Raw genomic sequence first — 26,294 nt, 5'->3', positions numbered from 1 at the left:
CAAAATATTTTACAAATGGTCAGTTCTGTACTGAACTTCTTATTTATCAAAGCTGAAATTAGGATGTAGAATACACGAGTCATCTACACACATGCTTTTTTGTGGCCTCTCAAGAAAAATCAAGTAACATTATAATTTCTTTGTTTTAGAAACATGAAAAACTTTATCGATGCATTCAGACCAGTAGTTCTCAGAAAGAAGCAAGCCCTTATTGCTCTATGTCAACTCAACTAGAATAGTAGATTAATGGAAGTGTAGCTGAATTAGAAAGTATTCCAGTAATCTGAAGATTTCTCTTATTCAGCATAACTCTGAAAAGAAAAGAAATCCATGCTGTACTTCTGTACAAGCATCTTTGCAGTCATTTTCTCTCAAAGAAGAATGATTGCTTTGGTTGTGCATTCAAGCGTTGCCATAGCTCTGTGAATCTACCCTGACTCATTATTTTCTGCTGAAGCTACATTGAAAAAAAAAATGATTGCAGTAATTCCTGTTTGGATAGAAAAGGAAAATCAGTGTAGAAAGAACCCTGTTTTTCTTCACAATTGCAAGCCTCTTGATTGGAGCTTTTGTTTTTCTTTTATATGTTAGGCATTCCTTGTACAGATGGCCACTCTCCTATTCTTCTGTGGTGAAAGCTACCAAAAAGTCTATTGCTCTTGTGAGAATACTGGACCCATAAGGGTCAGGCTCTGTCTTTTGTGAATATATTGAATAACAGTTATACTTCGTACATAGCTCTTTCAAGAGAACAGTTTTACTGTTCATTTCAGAATGATTAAGGATGACCAAATTTATTATTTTTTTTCCTTACAGCCATTGTTTTCTACTGATAAGCAGTAAAAGCCAAAAAGAAAATAGTATGTTTTCTACCACCCATGACTGATAGCTTTATATAGTGTCTTCCCTCTCAGTAGGTATGTGACACAGAAGGTACCAGGGAATGTGTCCTGTAATGCATGACATATGCAGTCAATTCCATAGTAGATGGTGCCGTGCCCCAAGGATGTGATAAGTGTTAAGTTGCTCTGTTCTCTGCCACACGCTAATGCTGTGAGACTAACAGAAATAATTTATCACATACGAGATGTCTTTGAAAGAAACATGTCCATATGGCCTAGCAGAATGAAAGAAACACCTACTACTGAATGCTGCTAAACTTGCAGATTGTGCTGAACTACTAATATATGTATATGCTATTTATATTGAAATATACGCTAATATAGACTGAAAATTTAATAAGCAGTACTTTGTACTCAGGTCTAGGAGATGTAATTGAATCTGGAGAAAAGGAAGCCTCACCCTCTTCACTGACAGTTTGATTTTTAAATGCTTCTACCAAAAATCCTTATTAAGCAAACAAGGAATGTTACGTTTTATAATAGAAAACAAATTGTCTGAAGTAAAGACAGGATACTTTCCCTTTCCAGTATTTAATACTTAATTATTTTAATGGTTAAATCTACTATTGTTACAACAACACAGAGCAAATACATCCTCTCTGTACTGTTTATATTTTTTCACTTTTTTTTTCTTACATGTCTTGCCTTGATATTACTATATTATTAAAAACATTTGAGCAAATGTCATTGTCATATAGTCCTTAAAATTTATGATACCATCTATAGTGTTGCATTTTAATGTGAAGGCCTAAGGGAAAATGAATATGTCATCGTAATGACACACTAACCAAATTTTTGAAGCATTCTAAAATAGAGGTTTTCCTTGTCAGGCAAGACAGTGATTTGCTTAATCTTTGCTCCACGTTATAAGCCACAGAAGATTATATTCAGCAATAGCATTTAGTAAATCCCTCAAAATGCTTTTCATGCTTTGGTAGAAAACCACTAGTTTATATTTTTCCAGGGTTTCTTGTTCACTTTGAATATTATCTTAGTATTCATAAACTAATGTTTCAGGAAAATGGATATGTGTATTTGCACAGTCTAACATTAAACAACTCCTAGACTTAGGTTAGAAGCCACGGCTTAGGAAACATGGTTTGTAGACACATAGGAGTAAGCTTCTCCACAGAATACTTCAGAGCATGTGGTAAAATCCAGCCCCTCTCCGTTGGCTGAACAGAGAATCTGAAGTTAGATGGCATATTCTCAACCATTCACAAATTTGTATTTATTTGTGTTTATTCTCAATTCATTTTACCATACAGAATCAGTATGTGAAATAATTGAAGACCAGGGCTTTTTAAGATCTGATAGTGTTGGCTTGGGAGTTTAACCCCTACTTATCTAACTCTTGGACTTTCCTCACCACTTCTCATTTGAGAATCTGATGGATAAGTTAGTGGAACTCTATTCTGACATGTATAGTGTTAAGATCTATAGAACTCACACAGAGCATTCTACCCTTTGCTTCTGCACTTCTGCTTTGCTGCTGGAAATTTTTGCTTGGTTAGTTGGGTTTTAGTACCATGTAATTTGGGTAGGAGGATGGCTCTTGTGATTTAGTGACAATCAGATTCTAGGGCCATTTTGCTAAATAATTCCTGATAGCAGAATGAGGCAGCAGATAAATTGTCCTTTCAAAAACTTCATTGTTGTGCAAGTACAGAGCTGCAATTATGAAATAATGATTTATTTTCCCCACAGTAGAATGTATTTCCAAATATGAACAACGTTTTCTCGTTTGTGTGTTGTGTCTTGCAATGAAGATGGCACCCTTATGGCAAGAGGTTCAACATGTAGTGTAGGTAGCCCTAAAACACTGGAGGATTCCTCCGTAATCCATAAGAGAGAGCAACTGCAGCTTTCACTGAAGGTAGTTATGAAGTATGTAGTCATTGGTGTGTTTATTATGGCTTTCTAATTCCTACTCCTTCTCCCTTGTTGTGGCTTACTGCCTCATCCACATGATTGATGATGCTGCTTGTCTCATCTGCGAGAACATACAGGCACATTTCAGGTAATATAAACCCAGGAAGTACCAAGCCCCTTGTGATTATTATGACTATGCAATTTTCAGCCAAGTTCAAAGCTGCAAAAGCAGGCATACTTTCTAGGTGCTTAACTAAAGCTTATGTATCTCTGTCTTCTGGTCAGCAAAGATAGATGGTTATTAGCAGGCGATGGCTGGGGTTTGGTCGTTGGGGGTTTTGTTGTTGTTCTTTTTAATATTGGTAGTGATACATAGGCTATGTATAATGCCCCTAAATGTTCTACTTTGATATTCAAGAAGAGAGCTCCTGATTTTGTTTGGATATTGTAGTAGTAGGAAATAATGAAGCTGAATTTCAATTGTGTTTTTGCAAGCTCTGGATGGAAAGACACACAAGGCAAGCCCGTTTCAGTTTAGGCTTTGTTGCTTTCAACATAGGTACTAAGGATGACATCTGTGAAGATCATTAGTGTACTGTGTTTTTTAGCTGTAATTTAATTAAATTGAAATTTTAGAAAGCATCTCTCTCTTTTTTTTTTTTTTAACAGATACTATGATCTGCCTCTGTATGAAAGACAGGGATAAAGCAATCTGTGTACTTTCTCTTTGCAAATATCTTGCAGAGTAGTGTGTCCTGATACTTTGATTACTTTGGTGGGGAAGAGTGTTTTTCACAGAGACTAGAAAAAAATGCTGTGCTCACTATAATACCTCTCAGGAGATTTCTGGAAAAATAACAAAGCTTTCTCGGGAACCTTTATCTGAAAAATAAATCTCTGCAGACAACTTATTTCAACGGCAGATGTCCATTGCTAAGCTTTACAAATTAAGGGCAGTTCTGTGGGGAATCTCTAGATCCAGTCTTCCACTTGTTATTGTCAGTAATTGTTACGGACAGTAAATTGTGCCTTTTATCCCTTTTTTCAGTAAATGAATATTCTGTTTCCTGTACTGAAAAATAAATAACTTTGCTTTTATTAATTTAGACAATTGAATCAACACTTTCTTCTCTGGATGTCTGTTATTAGTTTATCATCATAAATAATTGAAATTCTTTAATTGCAGACATTTTTGTAAATGTTGTATCTGATCTTATAAATCTTAAATTAATTTTTTGTTGTTGTTGTTGAGATTTTTGTTCTTGTTTGTTTAGTATTTTTCCTTTCTTTTGGCAAACAGCAAATTAGAAACTATAAAAAAAATTTTACATGGATTGGCTTGCTCTGCTCCCATAGCACTGCAAACTAATGGAAGTATGCAATACTTCACTTTCTGGCAGAACTCCATATCATTTTACAGCCTTATGTGTGCAGGAAAATCCCCAAAGCACATTAAATGTGACTTGGAAAGACTGCCTTTAAGTGTTATTGCGCTCTTCATTGCCTCTTCCTCACCTTTTCCTTTTGTTTCCTTGTTTTTTGTTTGTATGTTTTTTGTTGTTGTGGGTGGGTAGGTGGGTGGTTGGTTTAACCATCTTACAGTAAGGACAACCTGAAAGGTTTTTGTTGATAGGTCTGTTTATTAAGGATTAGGTTCTGAGTGTTCCAAACTAGGAAATATGGAAATACTAAGTCAAGTGTTCCTTTCCTTGAAGATATCAGATGTGTAAATTTATTTGTGATGGAAACTGCACTGTTGTGTATGAGCCTATCAGAAAAGTGAGGATGAAATCTCTCTAGAGGTCAGAGGTTTATTAGCTGTCATTGTAGAATCTGCAGTTTGAGTGCAAATGTGCTCATTTTAGCTTGTCACCATAGAAAAGCACTTATTTGCTTTGGCTCTGGGACTAATTATTTGGCTCATGGACAGTATTATCCTATCTTGTATTACTTCAGTGTTCTCTACCTGAAAAGCTATGTTTTGCCTTGTAAAATGTTGTTGTAATAAATAAAATAGTAAAATATCTTAGCTCTGACAATAGATTATTCAGTAAGTTTTACCAAATATTTTAAAGGAAGAAAGCAAACTTCCTTCTGAGATACATCATCAAGGGATCACATTTAAAGAGTCTGAATATATGTACTCTAAAAATCCTGTGCCAATGATGAGGCAATGTGCAAAATATAGGGTACCATGCTTTAAACACAATGTAGAAGAACTGCAAAGGTTATAGAGAATGCGGCAGGGGGGGGAAGAGTTTGGAGGATTTGGCCTTACAGGAAATTTTTAAACAACTTGATTTATTTAATTTGGGATGGTAAAGAATGGAGAGAGCCTGATAATAATGTAAAGTATTTAGCGTTACAGGACAGACAGGACAGACAGTAATTGATTGTTTTCAGTATCTGCTAGATTTAGATTAAGACCAAGATGCTTAATTTTCTCTGGACATGAAAGTAACTGCAGATGCAGGAATGAGCTTTAATATTTAGGTTGCAATTATTGCTAAGTAGATAAGAGCAAGGGTTACGTGACTCCTGCCATATAGCTCATTACTCAGTTGAGGCTGTTATTAGAATAGCAACAGAACTTGATCTTGGAATCCATCTGTTGGAAGGAGACAACACAGCCTGCTTTTCCCTTTATTACAGACTATTACTCAGCCATTGTACTCATGTCTGCTACCCAGTGGAATAAACTGGCAAGATTTTTACCCAAGGTTTAGGTTAGATGCTAAGAGTTGATTTCTGCAATAGCTGCCTAGACAGGAATTTAACCCTGTCACTGTAGAAAGCATCTGAAGCAAACAGCCTAGACATATTTCATGTAGTATTGGGAAAGGTTGGTTGCTTTAAAATAATTTCTGAGAATTATTTTAAAAACACTCCTGAACATTCCAAACATTCTTTTTGTTCTAAACTCCTGTTAGTCAAGTTTTTTTGGCTTTGATTTCTTGCTGCAGAAAGTTAGTTTAGACCCTTGAATGAATTCAGATGAATGTTCTTTCTGTGTGAGAGAAGAGAGATGGTGTAAACATGCAGCTATATTATCCTTCTTACTGAAGGACAGCACTGTGATGGGAGCTGCATCTGCAGTCATGATATTTGCAAAAAGGAACACTTGTCTGTGGATTTGGGAATAAGAATCTTCAGAAATTTCTGTAGAAAGCATGTATGCCAGCAGGGTAATGGGTAGCATTTCTTCATATGTGCTGTATATGCTCATTTGAGTGTTTGTATCTGAAACAGTGTAGCATTTCTTCTTTCTTCAGCATTTTCTGAACTCTTTTCTTTCTTCCCAAGTAATTTAAAAATCATATATGGCAGTTAACAAAGTACTTTCTATTTTCCAAGTTAGATTACAGATGTAATATTATGTGATAGTTAACAAAGTACTTGCTATTTTCTCAGTTAGATTACAGATACAATGGTCTTCTAGGGCAGGTATGAAAAGGGAAAAATATATTTGGAAATGTTTTGGAAACATTTAGGTTACCAGTGGCAGTGTATAGACTGACTGATTCTAATACTGATTTCTGGATACATACCAGGTATCCTAAAATCTTAAAATATATTCAATAATTCATAGCTATGTTTTCTTTGCAGAAAGCTCACTCTTGTCAATTACTGACTGTAGATGCACCATAACTCGTATGTTGTACTACTAGTACACCATGAGCTAGTAGTGGAGAATGAAATACTTTAAAGTGGATGCATCAAGATTTCATTATCAACCACTCAGTCTTAAATAGTGGCTTCAGAATATACATACACAAAATATAAACAAACTTATATTCTTCTACATAAAGTATTAATATATATTCCAAACTATATATATTTACATTAAAAAAAAGTTGAAAATAAGAAAGAAAAAAACATAAGCAATAATTCTATTAAACCAATCCTATTTAATTTTCAGTTTCCAGCTGAGGTGAACGCTTTAGTTTCAAGAAACCAAAGACAAAATTCACTCAAGGCAAGGAACTACCAAATGGCTCTTTTTCCTCAGGAGTTCCATGCCGTCTGATGGGGGCCAAATGTTCTTTGTGGTATTTAGCAGTAATTGCAGCATAAGCACAACCATAAACAGCAGCTGCCAACATCATTAGGCAAACAATTCCACAGATGACTCCAGTTATTACTACAGTGGCAATTGCGTGACGCAGGCTAACAGGCCTGGGCTTTGGTTTGGGTTCACAGGTTGAACGGCTGCTTTCCCCATGTTCATGGTGGTGAACATGCTTTAGAGAGCTTCTGTGCTCGAAGCTGTGGTGGTGAATGCTGGCTAGATGAACGTGAGCTGTCGTTAGCGGGCATGCTCCAAACAGCTCGTAGGGAACCTTGAGGAGGTCCTTTCCCTTTCGAATCCCTGGTGCTGAGCAGATAATGCCATCGCTTATTCCTCCTGGGGAAAAAAAAAAAAAAAAAAAAAGAAAAAGAAAAGAAAGAGAAAAATATTTATGGTCTTAAGATTTGGAAGTTTCTTAATTACCTTAATGAATAGTTAACAGAAATCTGGAGTAATTTTATCATCACCTTTGACTTTATACTTTGAAAGTTCTATAACTGTATCTTTAAGGTGTCTTTCCAGTTAGATCAATGGTCAGATTATTACATTTTAACACTCATATGAGAGTATTTGCAAGAGGCAATTCGTCAGGAATTAAATGACCTGTGATTTTATGAATGTAAAGGTAAAAAAAAAATCAGTGGTAGGAAAGTAAGAACTGAGTCTCAGATGAAAACAAAGAGATGTTAACAGTCTGTTAATTCCATTCAAATTCATACCATTACTTCCTCTTATAAAGAGAAATGAAAACAGTATATTTAGTAAAGATTTCCCACTTGATTGAAATATACTCCATGAAGTAGTATTTGTTCTGACATCGTCTGCTAACTGTAACGAAGCAAAGAGAAAGTTCAGCAATTTCTTGGTAAGAAAATATACAGACATCTAAAGGAGTTAAGTTTAATAAATCTATTACCCTGCTCAAACGGTAAATTTCATGATTGCTTGGGGCCAGCTTCTGCTTCTCTCCCAAAGGATATTTTTAGTGTAACAGGAAGTGAAGTAGGAAGCCTCAGCCCTGGTAAATCATGTAGTTGTTTGTCAACGTGTGGAGGAACACACACTGAGCACAGCCTTCAGATTTCTAATTAGTTCGTACACCAGAGCTTTAGGGGTGTAGTGTCTCAACGAGGCCAAAACCAATGTTTATATAGTTTTAAAAATTAACTAATTGAATCAGATGAATTTTCTTCCTCTTCTCTGTCCAAGCCTTTCAGCTAAAGCCAGGCATAGAAATTTTCATCCTGAAAAGACTTTGTCTGAGAAAGCAGTGAATAAGGAGAGCCAAACTGAAATCAAAGACTGCTCCACAAAATACTGATGATATTTCAAGACTGTTACAAGTGCAGCAGCATCTCCTGGTCTTTAATAGTCAAACCTAGATCCTGATTTCAGACACCTTCAATATGTTACTTGGATTGTGGATATAGGTAAAATCTTGCAATTCTTTAAGGATTAAGAATCCTTAAAACTTCTGTGCTTTTAAGAAACCAAATATGTGTGCTTGTAACAGAAGATGGAAGTCCTGCCTGAACTGAAGCAATCTCTATAATTGTTTATGAGAATGCATCAAATGTCAATTGCCTGAGCTGGATTCAGCTTAAAAATATTGAACCAATTCAGTGTTATATTGGACACAATGATCAATACTTTTAAATTTAGACAATGTTCCATCTCTAGCAATGTTTTGTTAAGATTTTCAAAAAACATCTCTAGAGCCACAGTACTATTTTGTCATAAGTATACAATATGAGTCATGGGGAAGATTAGTGTGCAATATAACTAATTTTTCTTCATGGGTTTCATATGAGTAATTTTAGGGAAATGTAAGTGTAGAAAAGAACATTAGTGTTCTGGCTTCCTTTAAAACTTCTTGCTAAAACATATATAAGTTCCATATTACTTCATTTAAGTAATCTGTACAATGTTCAGAAAGATGGAAGGGCATCACTGAGTTTCTAAACAATGTTGTTTTTTAAAATAAATCACAATACTTATGCTGCTGGCAGAGTAATTAAGATAATCTGATTTGTTTATCTTGGATCATGACATACTTTTGCACAGAGAAGTCAGAACCCCTGCTGAATTTTTTACGGAGGGAATGGTTCCAGCATAATACAAGTAAAGCCTTGGGATAATGTAATATTTTACCATGGGATAATGTAATATTTTACCAATCCAAAATATGAAGATTTTAACCCTAAGAGGAGTTTAGCCTTTTGTATTTTCTAAAAGGTTGCTTCTGGCAGTGGCTTTACCTCACCCAGAGACTACTCCTGTATTAATTTTGTTGAATAGCAAGTACAGTTTTCCAAGTGCCTTGGGGAGTTCTGCTGCCTGCAAATGGCAGTCCATTCAGTCACAGGCAATATGGGCCATCTTCATATACACTGTGTTGCAACATGCTCTGTCTCTCTTCCATGTACAGGCAAGTAATCTGAAGTTTGATCAGATGCAAACATCAAAGCCTGATTTAGAGAAAAGCAAACTGCCCAGCTATTCTGAATTCTCAGTTGTGAACATACTTCCTGGGAGAAAGAAATTAATTTATTTTAATATTTAATTCCTTTAGAATGAAATCGTATTCTCCTTTCTATAGATAACTCATGAATATATTTAAAAAACAGATGCAGGCAAAGTATGAGGCTACTTTTATTTATAAAATTCACTCTTTCTCATGTGATGGCATTACACTTCTGTCAGGAAATTGTCAATGAATTCAGTACCTCATCTGTTTAACAACAAATCAGGAAGCAATACTAGGCAAAAACTTGTTTAAGGGGCAACATACATTTTTAGATAAAGTATTCTTAGAATATTGAAAACCTACCAAGTGACAATTTAGAGTGGAATTAGAATCTTAAGTTCTTCAAAGTAGAGTCTTTATTGATATGTCTTGATGTTTACCCTCATGAACCAGGTAAAAAGCTTTTAAATAGAGTAGATTTGCTTCTAGCAAAAATATGTTGGCAGAATTAAAGCAAGCATATGTGCACAGGGATACTTGTCATATAGATAGATCTGAATACCTATGCATGCACACTGTGTACATACATGTTTCCAGAATGTGTCTGTACATACTGTATGACTGTGTGTATATCTTTCTTCCTTTTTCTGCTGCTAGAAACTTTCTCTAGGATTCTAGTTTGCCATCTCTATTTCTGAAAGCACCTGTATTCAGACATATGCATAAGCACAGAATTTAGTGTGCTCTCCCTTTTGAGGAGAGACTGAAGGAGCTGGGGCTCTTTAGCTTGGAGAAAAGGAGACCAAGGGGGGGCCTTATTAATGTTTATAAATATGTAAAGGGTGAGTGCCAAGAGGATGGAGTCAGGCTCTTCTTGGTGATGTCCAATGACAGGACAAGGGGCAACGGGTGGAAGTTGAGGCATAGCAAGTTCTGTGGAAACATGAGGAAAAATTTTCTCACTGTGAGGGTGATGGAACACTGGAACAGGCTGCCCAGGGGGGTTGTGGAGTCTCCCTCTCTGGAGATATTCAAGACCTGCCTGGTTACGTTCCTGTGTGACCTGGTATAGGTGATCCTGCTCTGGCAGGGGGGTTGGACTAGATGATCTTTTGAGATCCCTTCCAGCCCCTAACATTCTGTGATTCTGTGTGATTTGAGGGGGTGACCTAAAGTGTGGGGCAAATTGTGGAGCCGTAGTAGTGAAAATTAGTTAGATACTGCTTAAGTGGTTTTGTAACGAGAAGAATTCCTTACCTCTGTATAAAAAGCTCTCCAGCCACAGTTTCAGGCCAAAGACATTACAATTACATTGCCAGGGATTATCTTTGAAAAGAACCACTTTCAGGTTTGGAAGTGACTCCAGCAGAACTCTTTCCATTTTCTGAAGTTTGTTATGCTTCACAGACAGTAATGTTATATTTCCTGTGCGGTTTCCAAAAGTCTCAGGTAAACGTATAATGCTGTTGGATGACAAGTCCAGCTCTTTTAGGCGTGGGAGGAAACTGAAAGTCTTGTTTTCGATGTAATGAATCAAATTTCGGGTTAGATTCAGAACCTGAAGATACCGTAATTTTTGGAAAGCCCCTGGTGCCAAACTTGAGAGAGAATTATTAGACAAGTCTAAGATTTTGAGCAACGGTGTTCCAGTGAATGCGTTTGGGCTGATTCTCCAAATACGGTTATCCTGCAACTGTAGTATCTGAATTTCAGGAGGTAGACGGGCAGGAATTTCAGTAAATCCTCTGTTCTTGCAGTCTGCAGTCTTTGAAGCTGTATAGCATAGGCATTTGTCGGGACAACCACGAGCCATATAGATTAACAAGCTGACACTCAAACCCCAAAGCCAGTTACCTGTATCACAAGTGAAAGATTTAAAACTAGTTTAAAACGTTTGTCTTTTGGCAAGGTACAGGTCATTAACATGGGCAAAGGATATAGAACTCCATAATAAATATTCATGTAGATAGCATAAAGAATGTTAATTTGTTTTATAATACATTAGTCAAATTACAGATTGTATTTAAAATATTGAAATACTTTCATGATGCAGAATGAAGTTAGTACTTCCATGGTCTTAAAATGAAGTGCTTCCCATGGCTTTATCTTAAGCAGAAATAGTTTTCAGGAGGATTTGCCACCAGCAAAGCAGTGATGTTGAAGGGAATGCGGCAGAGTTTCTAAAATTATTAAATTGGAATGTTTATGTGGTAATAAAAACTTTGAGCCATCTCGTGTCAGAAGAACTGCAAGTAGAACTTTTATTTTTCTGTGATTTTTCTAATTGTACCACCTAAAAAAAATGAAGTTAATGTGTCGTAAAAAGACTAACAGGCTTCAGAGATGTTGTTATTAAAACAGTTAGCAGTAGTTTTCCAGCAATTCAGATTCTGTTTGTTCTTTAAAATATCTATGTTTATACTCATCCCTTCAGTTCCATTATCTGAATGCCAGCTATACTTCCCATGGAAACAAATTTCTACACAATCAGCAAACATTTGCCAAGAGGCTGTTAAAAAGATAAGTGAGTTGACAGAAGTGCTTAGTAATATTTAGTATTTTTAATTACTTTCTGTGCCCTGATGTTTAGGTCAGCTTTAACTGAAAAATAAGTTTTTACTTTTCATATCTTTCTAATAATCTTGCTTTGAAAACAAGCTGCCACTTAAAGCTATGTTTGTATACACAGCATGATTTTTTTTTAAAAAGGTAATTAATCAGATGTCAAATAATTAGATTTTCTTTGACTGAAGAACATCAGAATGCTTCATCATTGTGTAACCCTGTTTTTGAAATGCTTTAAATAATTTTTACTGTTTACTATTTTAAATGTATATTTTAGTTACTACTTGAAACCTTTGAAAATTAAAGTACATACTGCTTATTGACTTACAGAGATGAAATTATTAGTAACAGGGAATACCACATAAAATGAATAACAGTGTTTGATTAAAACACTGAGGATGACAAAGATACAAAGTGAAAGTTTTCTTCTGAGGTACAGTTTGTCATAAACTATTGATTAATTTTTACTCAAAACCTAAATTGTATTTATATGAAATTTATGCATAATTGCATTTATATGGAAGTTATATATAGCATTTTGCAATACTGAATTCTACAATGTAGAAATGTAGAAAGAATTCAACGTTCTTGTAAACAAGGTAAGCAATACTTTCAGTTCTTCTGCCACAACTGCCTTCAGAAACTGAGACAGCATCTAACGATGAGTTAAACACTGCTTGACAAGGAAATACTTAGAGAACAGAAAAAAATCATTATTAATCTGAATACTTCAATATCTCACCTTTCATTCTGTTTGATTGTTCTTTGCCTTGCAGAAGATTCAATCCATTTTTGTGATGTAGAGCAGTAACAAACACTGTCTTCTGATTCCCACTTCAAATCTGTAGCGTGCTTATCCAGTTTCCTTTCTGTAGGTGGTTGTTGTTGTTTTAATTTTAGATGGTATCTGTGGATTTGTAGAAATGCAATTATTTCTACTTACTCACTCCATCAGCCTTTGATTTTTTCTTTATCACAGTCTTCCCCCTCCCTCCACCCCCACTGCCTGTCCTTTTATGACTCTCAGAGACTTTGCCTCTTAATCTGTCCACAGGCCATGCAAAGAGTGTTTGTCAATTCTAACTGGACAGCTGTAACATACAAATAATGACCTGATAGCTTTGCCTTTTCAATTTATTTAATCTGCCTCAAATGGAAGGCACAAAAATAAGACTGCCTTTATAAATCCAGTACCGTTTCTGAATTCTGGTGGATTATTAGCTCTGCAATGTCAATTTTTGAAAGATCAGATGACTCTGAACATGGATTCTGATTATCCTGGGCTGTGACTGGAGGCAGTGGAGTGTATAATATCACTACGAATAGGCCTGTGGGTTGATGACATGGTCTTGACAGTGCACTTGTTTGCTTCTCTAAGCTTCTTCGTCTGACATCCATTAGTTGTGCTGACAGGATTTTCTTGAATGGGAACACAGGAGCAGTGGCTCCTTCCATAGGAATGGCATACATCCTGGTATTTTCACCAAGAAGGCTGAATAAATTTATTTGAGTTTGAAGATACTGGAAAGCAGTGACAGATGATAATAAAATGATACTTCTTGTGTTTGTGCAATGGAGGTTGTCACAGAAAATTGAGATAATCATAACCAAACTGCTGCTGAAACAGAGTCTTACAAGAGGTTAGCTGGTGTCCAGTCAAGCTGAGACTTGGAAGTTTTCAGCAAGGGAGATTCTCTGAGCAACCTACTCCAATGTGTATCTAGTCTAAGCATTAATGGTTTTGTCTTAACAACCACAGTTTTCATTGAAGCAACTTGTGTCTATCACCTCCTGTCCTGCCACCATACATCCTAGGGAAGAAAGTAAGCCCATCTTCTCCATAGCTATCTTTTGGTTACTGAAAATCTGTTTTGATCTCTGTCACCCCACCCACAGGAGAGCACATTTTCTGTTATTATTGTATGTTGTGCTGAAGTGTTTCTGATGCCAGTCAAGGCCAGCGAATACTACTGAGCAGTAAAGGGAGAACATAAAGAAGCTGACAGTCTGTAAACATGACTGTTTGCATTGACAGTACTAGGATTATTGCTACAAATGGCAGGCCATACTGTCCTTGACACTTGATGACTGACTGATGCAGGGTGAGCCCATGATTTAGTGTAGAGGAATACTGCAGATGTAGATTACCTGGTACCATAGTCATACTAAATAACTTCAACTTTACAAAGGCCGAGGGAGATAAGCTTGAAGATCAGCTATGATGTATTTCAAAGGAATACTTGAAAGCAAAAAGTTTCTCTAGCCTTTGTTGCACAATCCCATTACTTGTTATGCCCTTTCCCAACCCATGCATGTCCATACACATACAAACATATAAGCAGACTTGTCTTAAATAGAGCCAGTGAATCATTTTAATGGAGACAGTAAAAAGTGCTATTATCAAATATCATCATTCTTAGAGGTTGTTGTCTTGCTAGCTGTAGATGCTCTCTTTTGCTCTTTCAAAGATCAAATTCATGGCAGGTACTTGTTGCTTGAGATGGTATCCCTCTGTCCTTGGAGTAACTCATGCCTTTTATCCATGATAGCCCTTTTCTTGACTTTTGATTGCATTGCAGAAGGGCCTATCTGCAATTATATTGTTTTCTGGTACGATAAGACTTTTTGACACTTTTAAATTCTTTTTGGAATCTAAAATTTTATTTTGGCTCATGACTTCAAAGTGCTTCTTTGCAAAGTTGTTTTCCTTCTTAACTAATGTTTGCTGACCAAGCGGGCTTACAAGCTGCCACACCAGTTTGTGCCATCAAACAGAGAAATTAAAGAATGTCTCCTCACTGCCTCTCTTATTTTAGGTAAGACTTTGCTACCATAATTGTATTATTTTTAGCGTTCGCCATACTAAAGAGATGTTCGCAGGACGAGGTCACTGAAAGTTAAGCGCTGTGGGAGGTTCAGCTCCAACAATAATGCAGAACTTGTTCTATGTACTCTAAATTGTGGTATAAGAAGTTATTGCTTTTTAAAAAAATCTTCATGCTGAGTTCAGATTTGGAAACATAGAATTAAACCTGTTGATGTGCTGGTCCTGTAGATGTGGCTATTTTTTTCTTACATAGAGAACTCTGAATATGCATGTTTTGTAAACAGAAGTTTCCTCAACCTATAATCTGTATCCTATTCCCATTTATTAGTAATAATACTTTGGTTATGACAGAGAGGTCTGATGTGGTGAAAATTATAGTTGGGACACAGGTAGAGATTTGCCAGAAACAGAATAACCAAGAAATCTACTCCTGGCCTTTCGCAAAACCAACCGGATTCTTTTCAATAGTCTGATGTGGTGTAGCAACAGTGTTATTGTGACTGCTTAAATTAACTTGTGCCTTGCTGTACCAAGATATGTTTCCCATTGTAAATAACAGGACAACCCAAGGAACTATCCTATCCCTGCTGGCTGGTGGGGGAAGTTCAGTGTTGGTTTTTCCAGCATTTTGTTGCAACAGTTACTGCCATTTGCTTTGAAGGAGGACTATAAGAATCATGTCTTCTACAGAAGAACATTATGTTAATTAAACTCCAGCAGAAAGGAACAATTTAAATATTTGAATATAACATTTGGATTCCACTGCATTGTATATTGAGTCCAGGAAGACCTGACTATATTTGAAAAAGTCTTCCTAAGACCACAGCAGGCAATTTCTATACATTACCTTTGTTAGATTTATTTTCTTTATGCTTTTGAGTGTGAAGGTGTTAAACTTGTGACACTTCCAGTGAAATGACATGTGCTTTGTCCTTATTAATGTGAGCCTCCAGGTTGGTGAAACACCTAAGCTCTTGCTGAAGACCCTAAATGCAACTCTGGCCACTGCAGACTCCTCTTCATTTTGGTTCACAATGAAAAATAATTCCTATTCATTAGTGAAACAGCATGTAGCTCTGTTGTTAAATGTCTTCCTCATTAATTGGTGCTTAAAAAAAACCCCAATACCACACCATGGAGAAAGATCTTGTACCTTCCCAGCTATGGGTCAGAATGCTGTGCAAACAAAGGTGACAAGACAAGAAGAAATCCTTGAAAACCTCTTGCTTTTTATTCTACAAAGGCACTGCTTGTACTCAGGCAGCTCAGGACCCTCTCAACTTTTGCCTTGTTGGCAAAAATTAGAGGAAGGCCCTGGACCCTTCTTTTACCTACATTTCAAAAGGGAAGTGTAACCCAATGGAACAACCAAATTTGGCTTGAGGAATATTTACACTGTAAAAAGCTGGCTATATTTTTCTGAAGAGGCTGGTGTGTGGATTACTTAAGACATCTTATTGCTTAGGTAGGATAAGGGGAGAGTAATACCAGTTAGAGTTTAATAATATTAAAACTTGGCTATCTCACAGAATAAGGAGACATAATGATGTTTAAAAAGCTGTTTGTGTTTGTCCTTGGCAGTTATTATGAATTATTTGGTATCTCTTTAAAGTGAGAACAACATTTTGTAACTCTAGAAATGAGGAAAGACGAGGCAGTTGTGATTTTGGATCACTCACTTTGTGGGGAAGAGCCCAGTTTTCTTTTCAGTGGCTTGTTTTGCCTTACTTAGATACATCTGTTACTTGTTTATACACTGCATAATTAATCTATGAAATGCATTGTTGGAAGTTATCCTTGGGCGAAAAGATTAGTAGGATTCATATATAATCTGGAGACATAGTTACCTCATGGGGCCAAAAATAATTTAAAAAGGATATAAACTTTCACTCTTAAGGGTTTTAATCAGCCACTAATGATACAAGTTATGGAGAAAAACTATCCCCTGTGGGTAAGTTTTTTTCCATAATTGTTATTTATGGGAATTTTTACACCTTCCTCTGACACCTCTAGAAGAGGCCAGTGTATGAGATGTAATAGTGGACTAGATGAACTGGAAAATACTGCATTCCAGGTGGAAATTTACAGTGGGGAAGGGATGGCTGGGTAGACTTGCTGTCTGCTAGTTGGAGCAAGTTGCAAACTGGTGAGATGTGTGCTGTGGCCAGGTAATATCACTGGGGCTGCCTCTCTGAGAGCCTTCTCAGTTTAAGTCAGAACTCTTCATTCCCAGACCACTGTTCTGGTTTGGACTGGAAAATTCTTTGAACGTTCATATCCAGTTCTTTGGTGGTAAACTATAAACAACCTTTAGGGTCATTCCTTAGTCTCCAGGGTTTTTACTTTTTTTTTTTTTTTTCATCCACTGAAATAATGCAAGATTTTTTCAGTCCATTAGATAGAAGAGTCATCAATTTGTTGTGATATTATAGCTCTATCATAATGTAGTCAGCAATTGATTGGACTTTTACTCCTTTCCACATGAACAAATGAGCAGAAATATATGAAGATGAGGAAAGGTTACTTGAAAAATGCTCTAGCATCAGCATTACAGTATGCTTCACTAGCTAGGAAATTTATTAGAAGGGATGTGAGGCTGTAGAATAAGGAGAGGTGCAGAGAAGAGAGATGCTGGACTTCTTTACCTTAATTGCAAGTTAGATGAAGTTGCAGCAAGGGACAGATTATGTGTCAGAAGAATATTTGTTCCACCAGAAATAGCAATGGGGGGGAGGGGGTGCAGATTCAATTTTCAATCATTTCCTGACTAATGACAACCACCTGTTATTCATGCTGAGCATCCACAGGTAAAATGTGTCTCCAGTATAATTTGAGTTAATTAATGAATTCATTTTGCTGTTACTGGAAATAGAAAAATATATTGCTCGACATAAAGCTAACAGAAATAGAAGGAATAAAAACAGGAGCTAGAAAAATACATGTAAAATAGATGCACACTTTGTTTCATTTTTATGTTTTTAGATGCCTTTTTTCTGCTTTTAAGCATGTCAAAGTTGAGGTCACTTACTATCATTCCAGATAGCTTATTCATTCTGCTCTGAAGACAAAGTTCTTTTCTAAGTTTCTCTTAGTATATTTTGTTTTCTTATTTTTGTATTTAGTAAGAATTTCTATTCATTGCCATAACAACACTGGGCTCACATTTACTGTAAATTTCATGTGCGTTCTGAATGGTTGATTTACTAGACTAGTTCTTTTAAGAACTGCAAGAAGGAATTTTCTTGAACTTCCTGTAAAAGGGTTTTGAAATATTCTCAGTGTATGAAAAAAAAAAATTCTGAAGTGCAGTACATGTTCCTTAAACTGCTACTCATCAATTGCACAACAAAATAGAACTCACATTTCATTAACTCCATTTGTGCTTTGAAGGTAAATTGTAGTAAAGTAAAGCTCATTGTTAAATATTGGGGATTCCTGTATTTAAGGATTCTTTTCCTCTTTACCCTAGTAGTCACTTGATCATCGGAATTTGCAGAAGCAGGATGACATTTGCTGCAGTACAAAGTCAAATAGTTAAACATCTATAATTTTTGCAACACTTTGGAAATAGCCATGGGAGTTCTTTTTATTGATTGAAGCAAGGTACTACACAGCCTGATATTGAAATGATGCAGCCAGTAGATTTAAATGTCAGCACATGTATTCTGTCAGATCAACATGGATGTGTTGAGTAGTTTTGGATTCAAGCTTTCATGGTTTACTCCCTTTGATGGAGTTTCTCTGCAAGAGAAAAGATTGAAATCTATAACTCCTGCAAGACCCTTGTCTTGAAGCAGGTTAAGTATGATGTACCATGTGCCAACAGCATCATAACATGCTTGTTACCAGACTGTAAGCCTCTTCAGTACTGGTATGTAGCAGTTATAACTAATGGCCCTCTGAATATATTAGATGACTAAGACCTGGAACGTCAGTATTCGTTGCTTAAGGGTCCTTTCACAAGTGGTGTAAGAACAGTGTAAACTTTTTCCATGACTCCAATGAATAAAAATGAGCCAGATAGCAATAGCTGCTACTGATAGTCTTCATTTCAATAGCAAATTAGTTCATAGCTTGCTGCTTTTCTTGTTTCTTTATTCTCTCTGGATTTCTGTGTCATCCCTACTGCTTTAACTGCTACAGCAGCAGGCATAAACAGGGTCTCTGTATATGACAATATCCTAGAGATCACATGGCATATAGGTTTCCTTTTCTCTCCCTCTTCTATCTTTTAGCTGTAAGCAGATTTTAAACACCAAACATGACAGGATAAATCAGGTATATAGACAGACTTCTCATCACTCAAGCTTAGCTAGTTGTGCTATTTTCAGGCATATGAATCCTTGGGAAACTTAGCTAGTATAAAAGATAACAATGGGTTTTGTTCAGAATTTGTAAAATAGGCCAGTGAGTGGTTTTGGTTTTGTGTATGGGTTTTGTTTTGGTTTGGTTTTCCTTCTTTAAAAAAGAAAAAGCCCTTTCAGAGGGCATTTTATTAATGAGAATAGCAATACTGGAAAATCTGGTATATATTAGCAAAGAACAGTAACAGTGTATCCAAATGGAACTGGTTGGATAATTAAATTCCTTTAATAGGTACTGAAATTTAAACCTCTTGATCCCACTGACATAGGCACAATTCCTAAACATCATGGAACTTGATTCTAAAAGTGTAATGTGTGAGAGAAATTTTGGGATGATGATTAAAGATTTCAGATATACTGGGAGAAAATTTGTGCAGGAGTAAAGCAATAGGCATATAAATAAATAAATAACCCCACAAACAAACCAAAACCCAACCCCCCAAGCTGTAGCTGTGAAATAGAAAAACAAGCTTTAGTAAAACCCTCTTTATATAGGTGTGCAATTTATACCAGTAGTAATGAAGCAACTTGAACAGGGTAACCTAATATCAAGTAAAGGACAGTAAAGATTAAAATCTTTAAGGAATGTCCTATTTTCAGGATTTTTACACTCTTTTATGCCTGTTGATTATTATCTTGTCTGCTCAGACTGTGTATTCTTCTGTATGTCTGGTTTGGTTTTCTACTTTCATGTTGTGAATCACAAAAGGTCCTTGTTCTATGGTTTCTTTTCTCATTAATTAGAATATGATTTTTTTCAATATTAATTGAAATTCATAAGGCATCTGCAGTGTATAATATTTGCCTTTGACTCAGTAAAAAGGAAAGCTATTGACTGAGATTTAATCAAACTATTAGGAGGATCATAACAAATGCTGTCTGCTAAATGAGGAGGAAAATGTTTTAGTAAGATTGGCATAAGTAGTGAAGTCCTGACTGTGCCTAGTTTCTGTTTGTACTAACCAAATTATCTGTAAGCTTTTAACTGTGTTATCTATTTTGCTGTTCCCTAAGATGCTGAAGGATGAATTTTCTGGGTACAGCACGTGCATCAGTTGGGAGGGTAGTAACAGCTGGAGTGCCCATGGACAAGTATAGAGGAAAAAAGCGAACTGTATAGAAGTAGATTATTAGCCCTAAAGTTCAGATAACGTTTAAATATTGATTTCATCTTTTTGTCTTCAGTTTATATCTGATTTCTGCTTCACCACATCTGAGTGATGCTGAAGTATACAAGTAATATGTATTATCATTTAATACAGCCCCTTTTTATCTAAAGGCACTTCTATTTTAATACTGTTTAAAGAAGGCTATGATCTCAAAAGTTTTCAGACTAGCTGAGCTTCCTCTGTTAATATGGCTATAGCTGTCTTGGTCAAAGAGGATTTTGATCTTTATTTGCTTTCGTTGCCTTCTGTAATATGTCATTTTGGAAAATAATATTAGGGCTGACCCTGTTTTCTCCTGCTTAGGCTGAGACTTTTTTATCCTTTTCCCTTTTCAATACATTGCTCAGTGTCTGTTTTCTCTCCATCTGTGTGTTTCAGCGGAGTTAGAATAGAGGAGATCAAAGAACAGTACTGCTGGCTTGTCTGTTTTATAAAGTACCCATTGAAAGAAGTAGGGTAACTGCTTTTAGAATTGAGTAAACTAATAATTTGCATACCTCTGTTTTTTTCATGTCAGGAGGTCTTAAACAGATTTTCATTAGTTACTGCTACAAGTTTTCTTTCTATAAATGCTTTAGAAAATAGAGCAAATTGTAGTCCATAATGGTTTGGGAATGTCATGTTCCAAACATAGGCACTTTAGTGAACATTTGTATTTCATGCAGCTGTAGTACAGGCTTTTCCATGGCTACTAAAACCCTTGTCTACCATGTGCCATCAACTGGTCATATTTCTATATACTGGACCTTCCTTAGTTTTGGAGATAAAGGATACTTTTGTCAATGAACAGTTATGCAGACTCTTAAAAGGAAAATGTGAAAACAATACTGAGAAAGACACAGACAAATTTATCTGGAGGAGCTTCATGATGCTTGATTCTCTGTAATATTTTGTCTGGATGGAACTTGGCTGAAAGCAGTTACACAGAACAACAGTTCAATTGCATCATAGTACAGTGGAGATCTGCACTACAAAAGTCAAAAACCTTTTTTTCCAATCCCCTTCATTGTAGTGTCACAGTACTTTTGCTAAGGCATCTCTTAGAGCTTTAAATATTCCTATGCCTGATTCTTCTAAAGTCTTAGGGAAATCTTTCACTAAACTCAGCGGAGATGAGATGAAGTGTGATTCATCAACATATCATTTGAACCACAAGTGTGAGTATGGTATGACCTTTCTGTTTTCTGAACAAACATAGTGTGAAATGATAAACAATGACTATTCAAAGATTTGGAAGCTTTTGTACAGATGATTGCACCTGTCAGATCTAGGTTTCTAGAGTTCCTGTGAGGGTAAACATGAAAAAAAAAAAACCAATCTCTTCTGAAAGAGAGTGGCTGTTTGATTTTTATTGCTATTCACATAGATGGAAAATTAGATGAAAAAAGAGTTGTGGTCAACAAAAAGAAGTGTTTTAATCACATGGTGCTTCTTCACTGAAGATAAGAGAAAAAGAGAGAAGACAAGTAGGCAATGTTAGCCTTTGGAAGGAGATCATTCCTTTATTTCTACCAGTGTTGTGAGCAAAAGTATAAAATCTGTAAATTGGAACTTAAAGTCATGTTGTTCTGAAACAAAACAAAACCCAACCAACAAGTGGGTATTCGTTGTGTGGCCTCTCTTTTCAGACTTTTAGGACTCAGACTTTCAAGCTTTTTTCTGGAACCAAAAATAATGAGAAACCACCTTCTTTTATTTGTGATCACTTTCTGTTAGAGTTAGTAAACACTCACTGTGTGTGTTTAGAAAGCACACTATTTGGAAGATTAAAAAAGAAAACTACAGGCTGTTTCTGCTATTTGTGGTTGTAGGGTAAAAACTGATGAGGATATGCTTTGTAAAGATCCTTATTTTTTTAACTTTTTATAAAGCAATAGGTGCGATGTTTTTGGAAGAGTGACCTTTGCTTCTGAATAAAAGATTTCCCATTCTGGTTTACAGTTTTAAAGATCAAATCCTGCTGTATTTTTCTCACCCAAGGTTACTTCACGCAAGTTGGCATGCCTGTCTCTGGATTGCACCCTAATGTAGAACATCTGATTGTAAGAATATAACTATTATTGCTTTCATTTGTAACACTCAAATTAGTTCTCATAGAATGTGAAGTATCATTCCTCCCATTTAACAAATGGAGAAATGGAGAACAAGTAAAATGATTTGGTCACAGATGCACAACAGGTAAACAGCAGAGCAAGGAACAAACCCTAAGCCTTATAACTCCAGATAAGTGCTTTAGCCAGTGAAATCACCCTGTCTTCATAAGCAAATGTTCCCCATAGAAGTTTCATAGAAATCCAGGTGCCATGAGATAATGTCCTTATAATGAAGACTTCAAAACAAGTCCTATGTTATCATTTAATAAAAGAGATTATTTTATAGGTATAAAACCAGTTGTCACTTTTAAAGCAATGGCAATGCTAATGTTTCCTGTTTTTCAGAGATTAAGATGGGCTGAACAGTGGAGAATTTCCCATGGTAAAAGTACTGCTGTAAATGTTTCTTCTGGTAATGTAATTAGGAAGTATTGGCTCCAGTTAATGTAACTTAAACAAAACATGTTGTCCTCAGCAAACTTGTTAAACAGGCATAGCCTTGTCTAAAAAGAAAACAGGGGTATATAATGTTTCCATGGAAACTCTGTTAAAATAGTGATTTGTGGATGTGAACATAATCAGTACCCCAATCTAATCTGATTGAGTTAAATGCAAAAGAGTCTTAGTTATGGAGTCAGCACAGTATAAAATATCTCTACACACGCAGAAGTTATAGTCTTCTATCCTTGTAGGTGCTTTCTAAGTGCATGTAAAAACAGGGAACAGAGCACAGAAATTTGTGTGGAACCCTTCTCTTTTTCCTTCTATGATCTGTTGTACCATAATACAAAAATCAAGATCATAATTTTAAATAAATCCATTTAAATGCACTTTACTGAAGTTAGTTATAGTTTACTACATCTGTAATGAGTGTTTTGTTGCCTTTTTTTAATGAAAGGGAAAAGGGCTTTTCACTTAGGGTGGGATGTATCAGCTCTGTACTCTGTAGGAATGGGGAAGATAATCTTAGCTTGCCTTATAGACATGCTGAGAAGATTTATTAATTCTGAAAGAAAGTCTAACATCTTTTATTATTTTTTTTTGGTAAAATATCAGTAAAAAGCAGGGTTGATTGAAATGACCTTAAGAGAAAATTAAGTATGTTTTATAGAAAGTGTTACAGCAAAATTTCCAAGAGAACCTTAGCAATGTAAGAGTGCCTACATTTTGGAAAGTGAAATGTTGAAGTTATTTTTATGCATAGAAATGAATTAAAGACCTCAGAATAATGACCTAATATTTACTGATTGCTGTGTGAAATCAGTTTTTCTGGAAATCCCATCAGTGTCAGTCTACCTTTGGTATATGTCTTAACAGCTATAAAAATCTGGCCTTTGGAAACCTAACTTTTTTAAGTCAGTAATAGCCTTTATATGATAGCATAATTTCTGTAAGTTCTAGCCAAAAGTCCTTTGTTGAGCAGAGAATTGAGGACTTTGTGCATTCTCCAGAGCTCCATTCTGGAAGGTGCTAAGTATTCTTATCATATGCTGGACATGCCTTAACTCTCATAGATCTCAATAAGCACTAGCAGTGCTCAACACCTTCCAGGCAGAAGCCCCAGCTGAATTTGCACCTAACTTGTATCTTAGTTGAAATAGAAGCTATTTAGTATGGTAAATCCTCAATTTAATGTAATATCAGAGACAACTACCTTTCGGCATACCTTCCTGATTTATTTCAAAGCTATTCCATTAAAGAGGATTACAGCTGGTATCCATAGTATTGATTTCCCTCAAAAAATATTAATTAATACTTCTAAAATATGGTTTACTGCTGTATTAACAGCTAAATCCTACTAATCATTAGGATATAAATTGTTAACATACTACTTGCTGAAGCATCTGGATAATGGTTTATGTGATGTAAGTATAGTACATTTGTACTTCTATTGTGGAAGTCATGTCAGCACTTACACTATTTCCAGAAGTTAATAACTCTCCCAGAGAAGTTCACTTGTGATTGTAACTTGGCACAGATCTCAGGCAATGATGACATTTTATTAAGAAACTTTAAAAATCTGTCAGTGCCTTTTAATTTTATCAGTCTCAATGTTTTTGAAAGCCTTCTTTCTTTGTTGCTTTCTTGGAATATGCACTCAAGACATTTGTTAATTATGTATTTGGCCATAAATTAGTCAATAGCTTGTTATTTGTATTTTGTGGCATTGAGGAGGTAATTTCAACTTTGTCTAATGAAGCAAATAAGCTCTTGGCCAATATTTGGCAATATGAAGATCTCTCTGAATTCGTGATCATTTGCAAGGTCAGACCTAAGCCATCGTTTCTGCTGAAGAGTATTTAGGCTAATGTAGCTACTCTGAAGATGTTGATTTGTTGTTTTTCCTGACATGTGGTAAACAGAGAAGTAAAATACCTGCCATTTTATCCCTCATTGCCTAATACACAGCTGAATGTACATTATCTATTTTCCAATTCTCATACCTGAACTTCTTCAGGTTAGATAAAGCTAAATTATTTTCCCCAATATAGTTTATTTCTAGGAGATATAATCAACATTATATAGAATCATCATAAAATGGTTTAGGTTGGAAGGGATCTTAGAGATCATCTACTTCAACCTCTCTGCCATGGGCAGGGACACCTCTCAACTAGACTTGGCTGCTCAAGGCCTCATCCAACCTGGCCTTAAATACACCCAGGGAGGAGGCAACCTCCCTGGGCAGCCTATTCCAGAACTCCATCACCCTCATGCTGAAGAACATCTTTCTAAGATCCAGTCTGAACCTACTCTCCCTCAGCTTAACCTTGACAAGGTTTCACAATGGTGGCAATAAAATGCTCTCATGAACTCAAGAAAATGTGAAAATGTTCAGATTATGGCTGCTGTTAATCAATGGTTTTAGAAACTGAATAAATGTTCAAGTCATATATTCATATGTAATATACTGAATGCATCCTGAAAGGTGATATTTCTTTTCTTATACACATATGAAGTAGGAAAACATGAAAAAGAAGAAAACTTGTATTTCAGTACACTGGAAAATATTTCAATGTTATTAATCTAAGATTACTTTCCATTCCTGACATGCTTTAAATCTCTAGTTCAGGATATCCAAGAATACTGGTTTATAGCTCAAATGCTACCTCCTATTTTTTGTTGATCAAATAGGCAGCTGTGTTCTTTTCTACAGAGAGATTCAATAAAAATGCATTTTTGGTCCAAAAATGAAAAAACAGGCAACAAAGCTGCTTTTGCAACTGATACTGTTCATGGAAAAGTATAATGTCTGTGTATTTTGCTATTACTGCTTTTGAAAATTTTTCAGTAAAAGACACAAACATAAATCGGGAGAGTTGCAAATCCACCAGCATCCTTTTCTTTGTGTTTGCAACCACAGAAAGTTATGGAACTACTGAAGTCTATTTCAAAAGCACAAAAATGTGTGCACCCGGTTGGGGCAGATACAGGTTTTTGTACCTTTCTAAAACTATAGATTAGCATCGTGTGCTTAAACAGCACAGCTTGATTAAATAAAGTAGTGCTCTTAGAAAAACAAAAACAAGAAAACTCTCCTGGAACATTACAGTGAATATTTGACCTATAAAACATCCAATAGGTATGGTGATGAAAGACTGGAGAATTGTATTCAGGATGAGGTATTTCTGGTTTGACTTCACATAACATTACTTGTATTTCTAGTAATTCAAAATTGTTAATCACAGTATAGCACACACAGTCTGTAGAGAATGTCACTGTTACCATTATAACTCAGTCAATAAGAGATCCACAACTTATTTCCAAATGATGTGATTTGATAAAATGTTGGTGTTTTCTCACTCCATGTCCTAAGTCTGACTTGACTAATGAGATTTCATACATTCACAGACCTTGCAGACATGCCAGTACCCACGATGATAACGGGACAGAGCAAGCAGTGGGTAGTCAGCGTGTTCTGCAGGCAAGAAAAATTGCATTCTGTAAGCCTCTCCCCTCTGTGCCAAG

General features: G+C 35.9%; 2 protein-coding genes across 2 annotated transcripts in view; one reads left to right on the top strand and one right to left on the bottom strand.

The window, feature by feature from the left end:
* CACNA2D3 (calcium voltage-gated channel auxiliary subunit alpha2delta 3) overlaps positions 1–26,294 on the top strand; it is a 409,143-nt gene that overhangs the window by 335,708 nt on the left and 47,141 nt on the right. The window lies entirely within an intron of this gene.
* Positions 6,746–11,123, bottom strand: LRTM1 (leucine rich repeats and transmembrane domains 1). The gene is made up of 2 exons (XM_054387313.1): positions 10,568–11,123; positions 6,746–7,179 (listed from the first exon to the last, which is right to left on the bottom strand). The coding sequence occupies exons 1-2, from the start codon at positions 11,121–11,123 to the stop codon at positions 6,746–6,748; spliced, it is 990 nt and encodes a 329-aa protein (XP_054243288.1).

This window comes from Indicator indicator, chromosome 15 (assembly GCF_027791375.1).
Source record: "Indicator indicator isolate 239-I01 chromosome 15, UM_Iind_1.1, whole genome shotgun sequence".
NCBI classification, from domain to species: domain Eukaryota; kingdom Metazoa; phylum Chordata; class Aves; order Piciformes; family Indicatoridae; genus Indicator; species Indicator indicator.
This window is presented reverse-complemented; position numbering and strand designations above follow the sequence as displayed.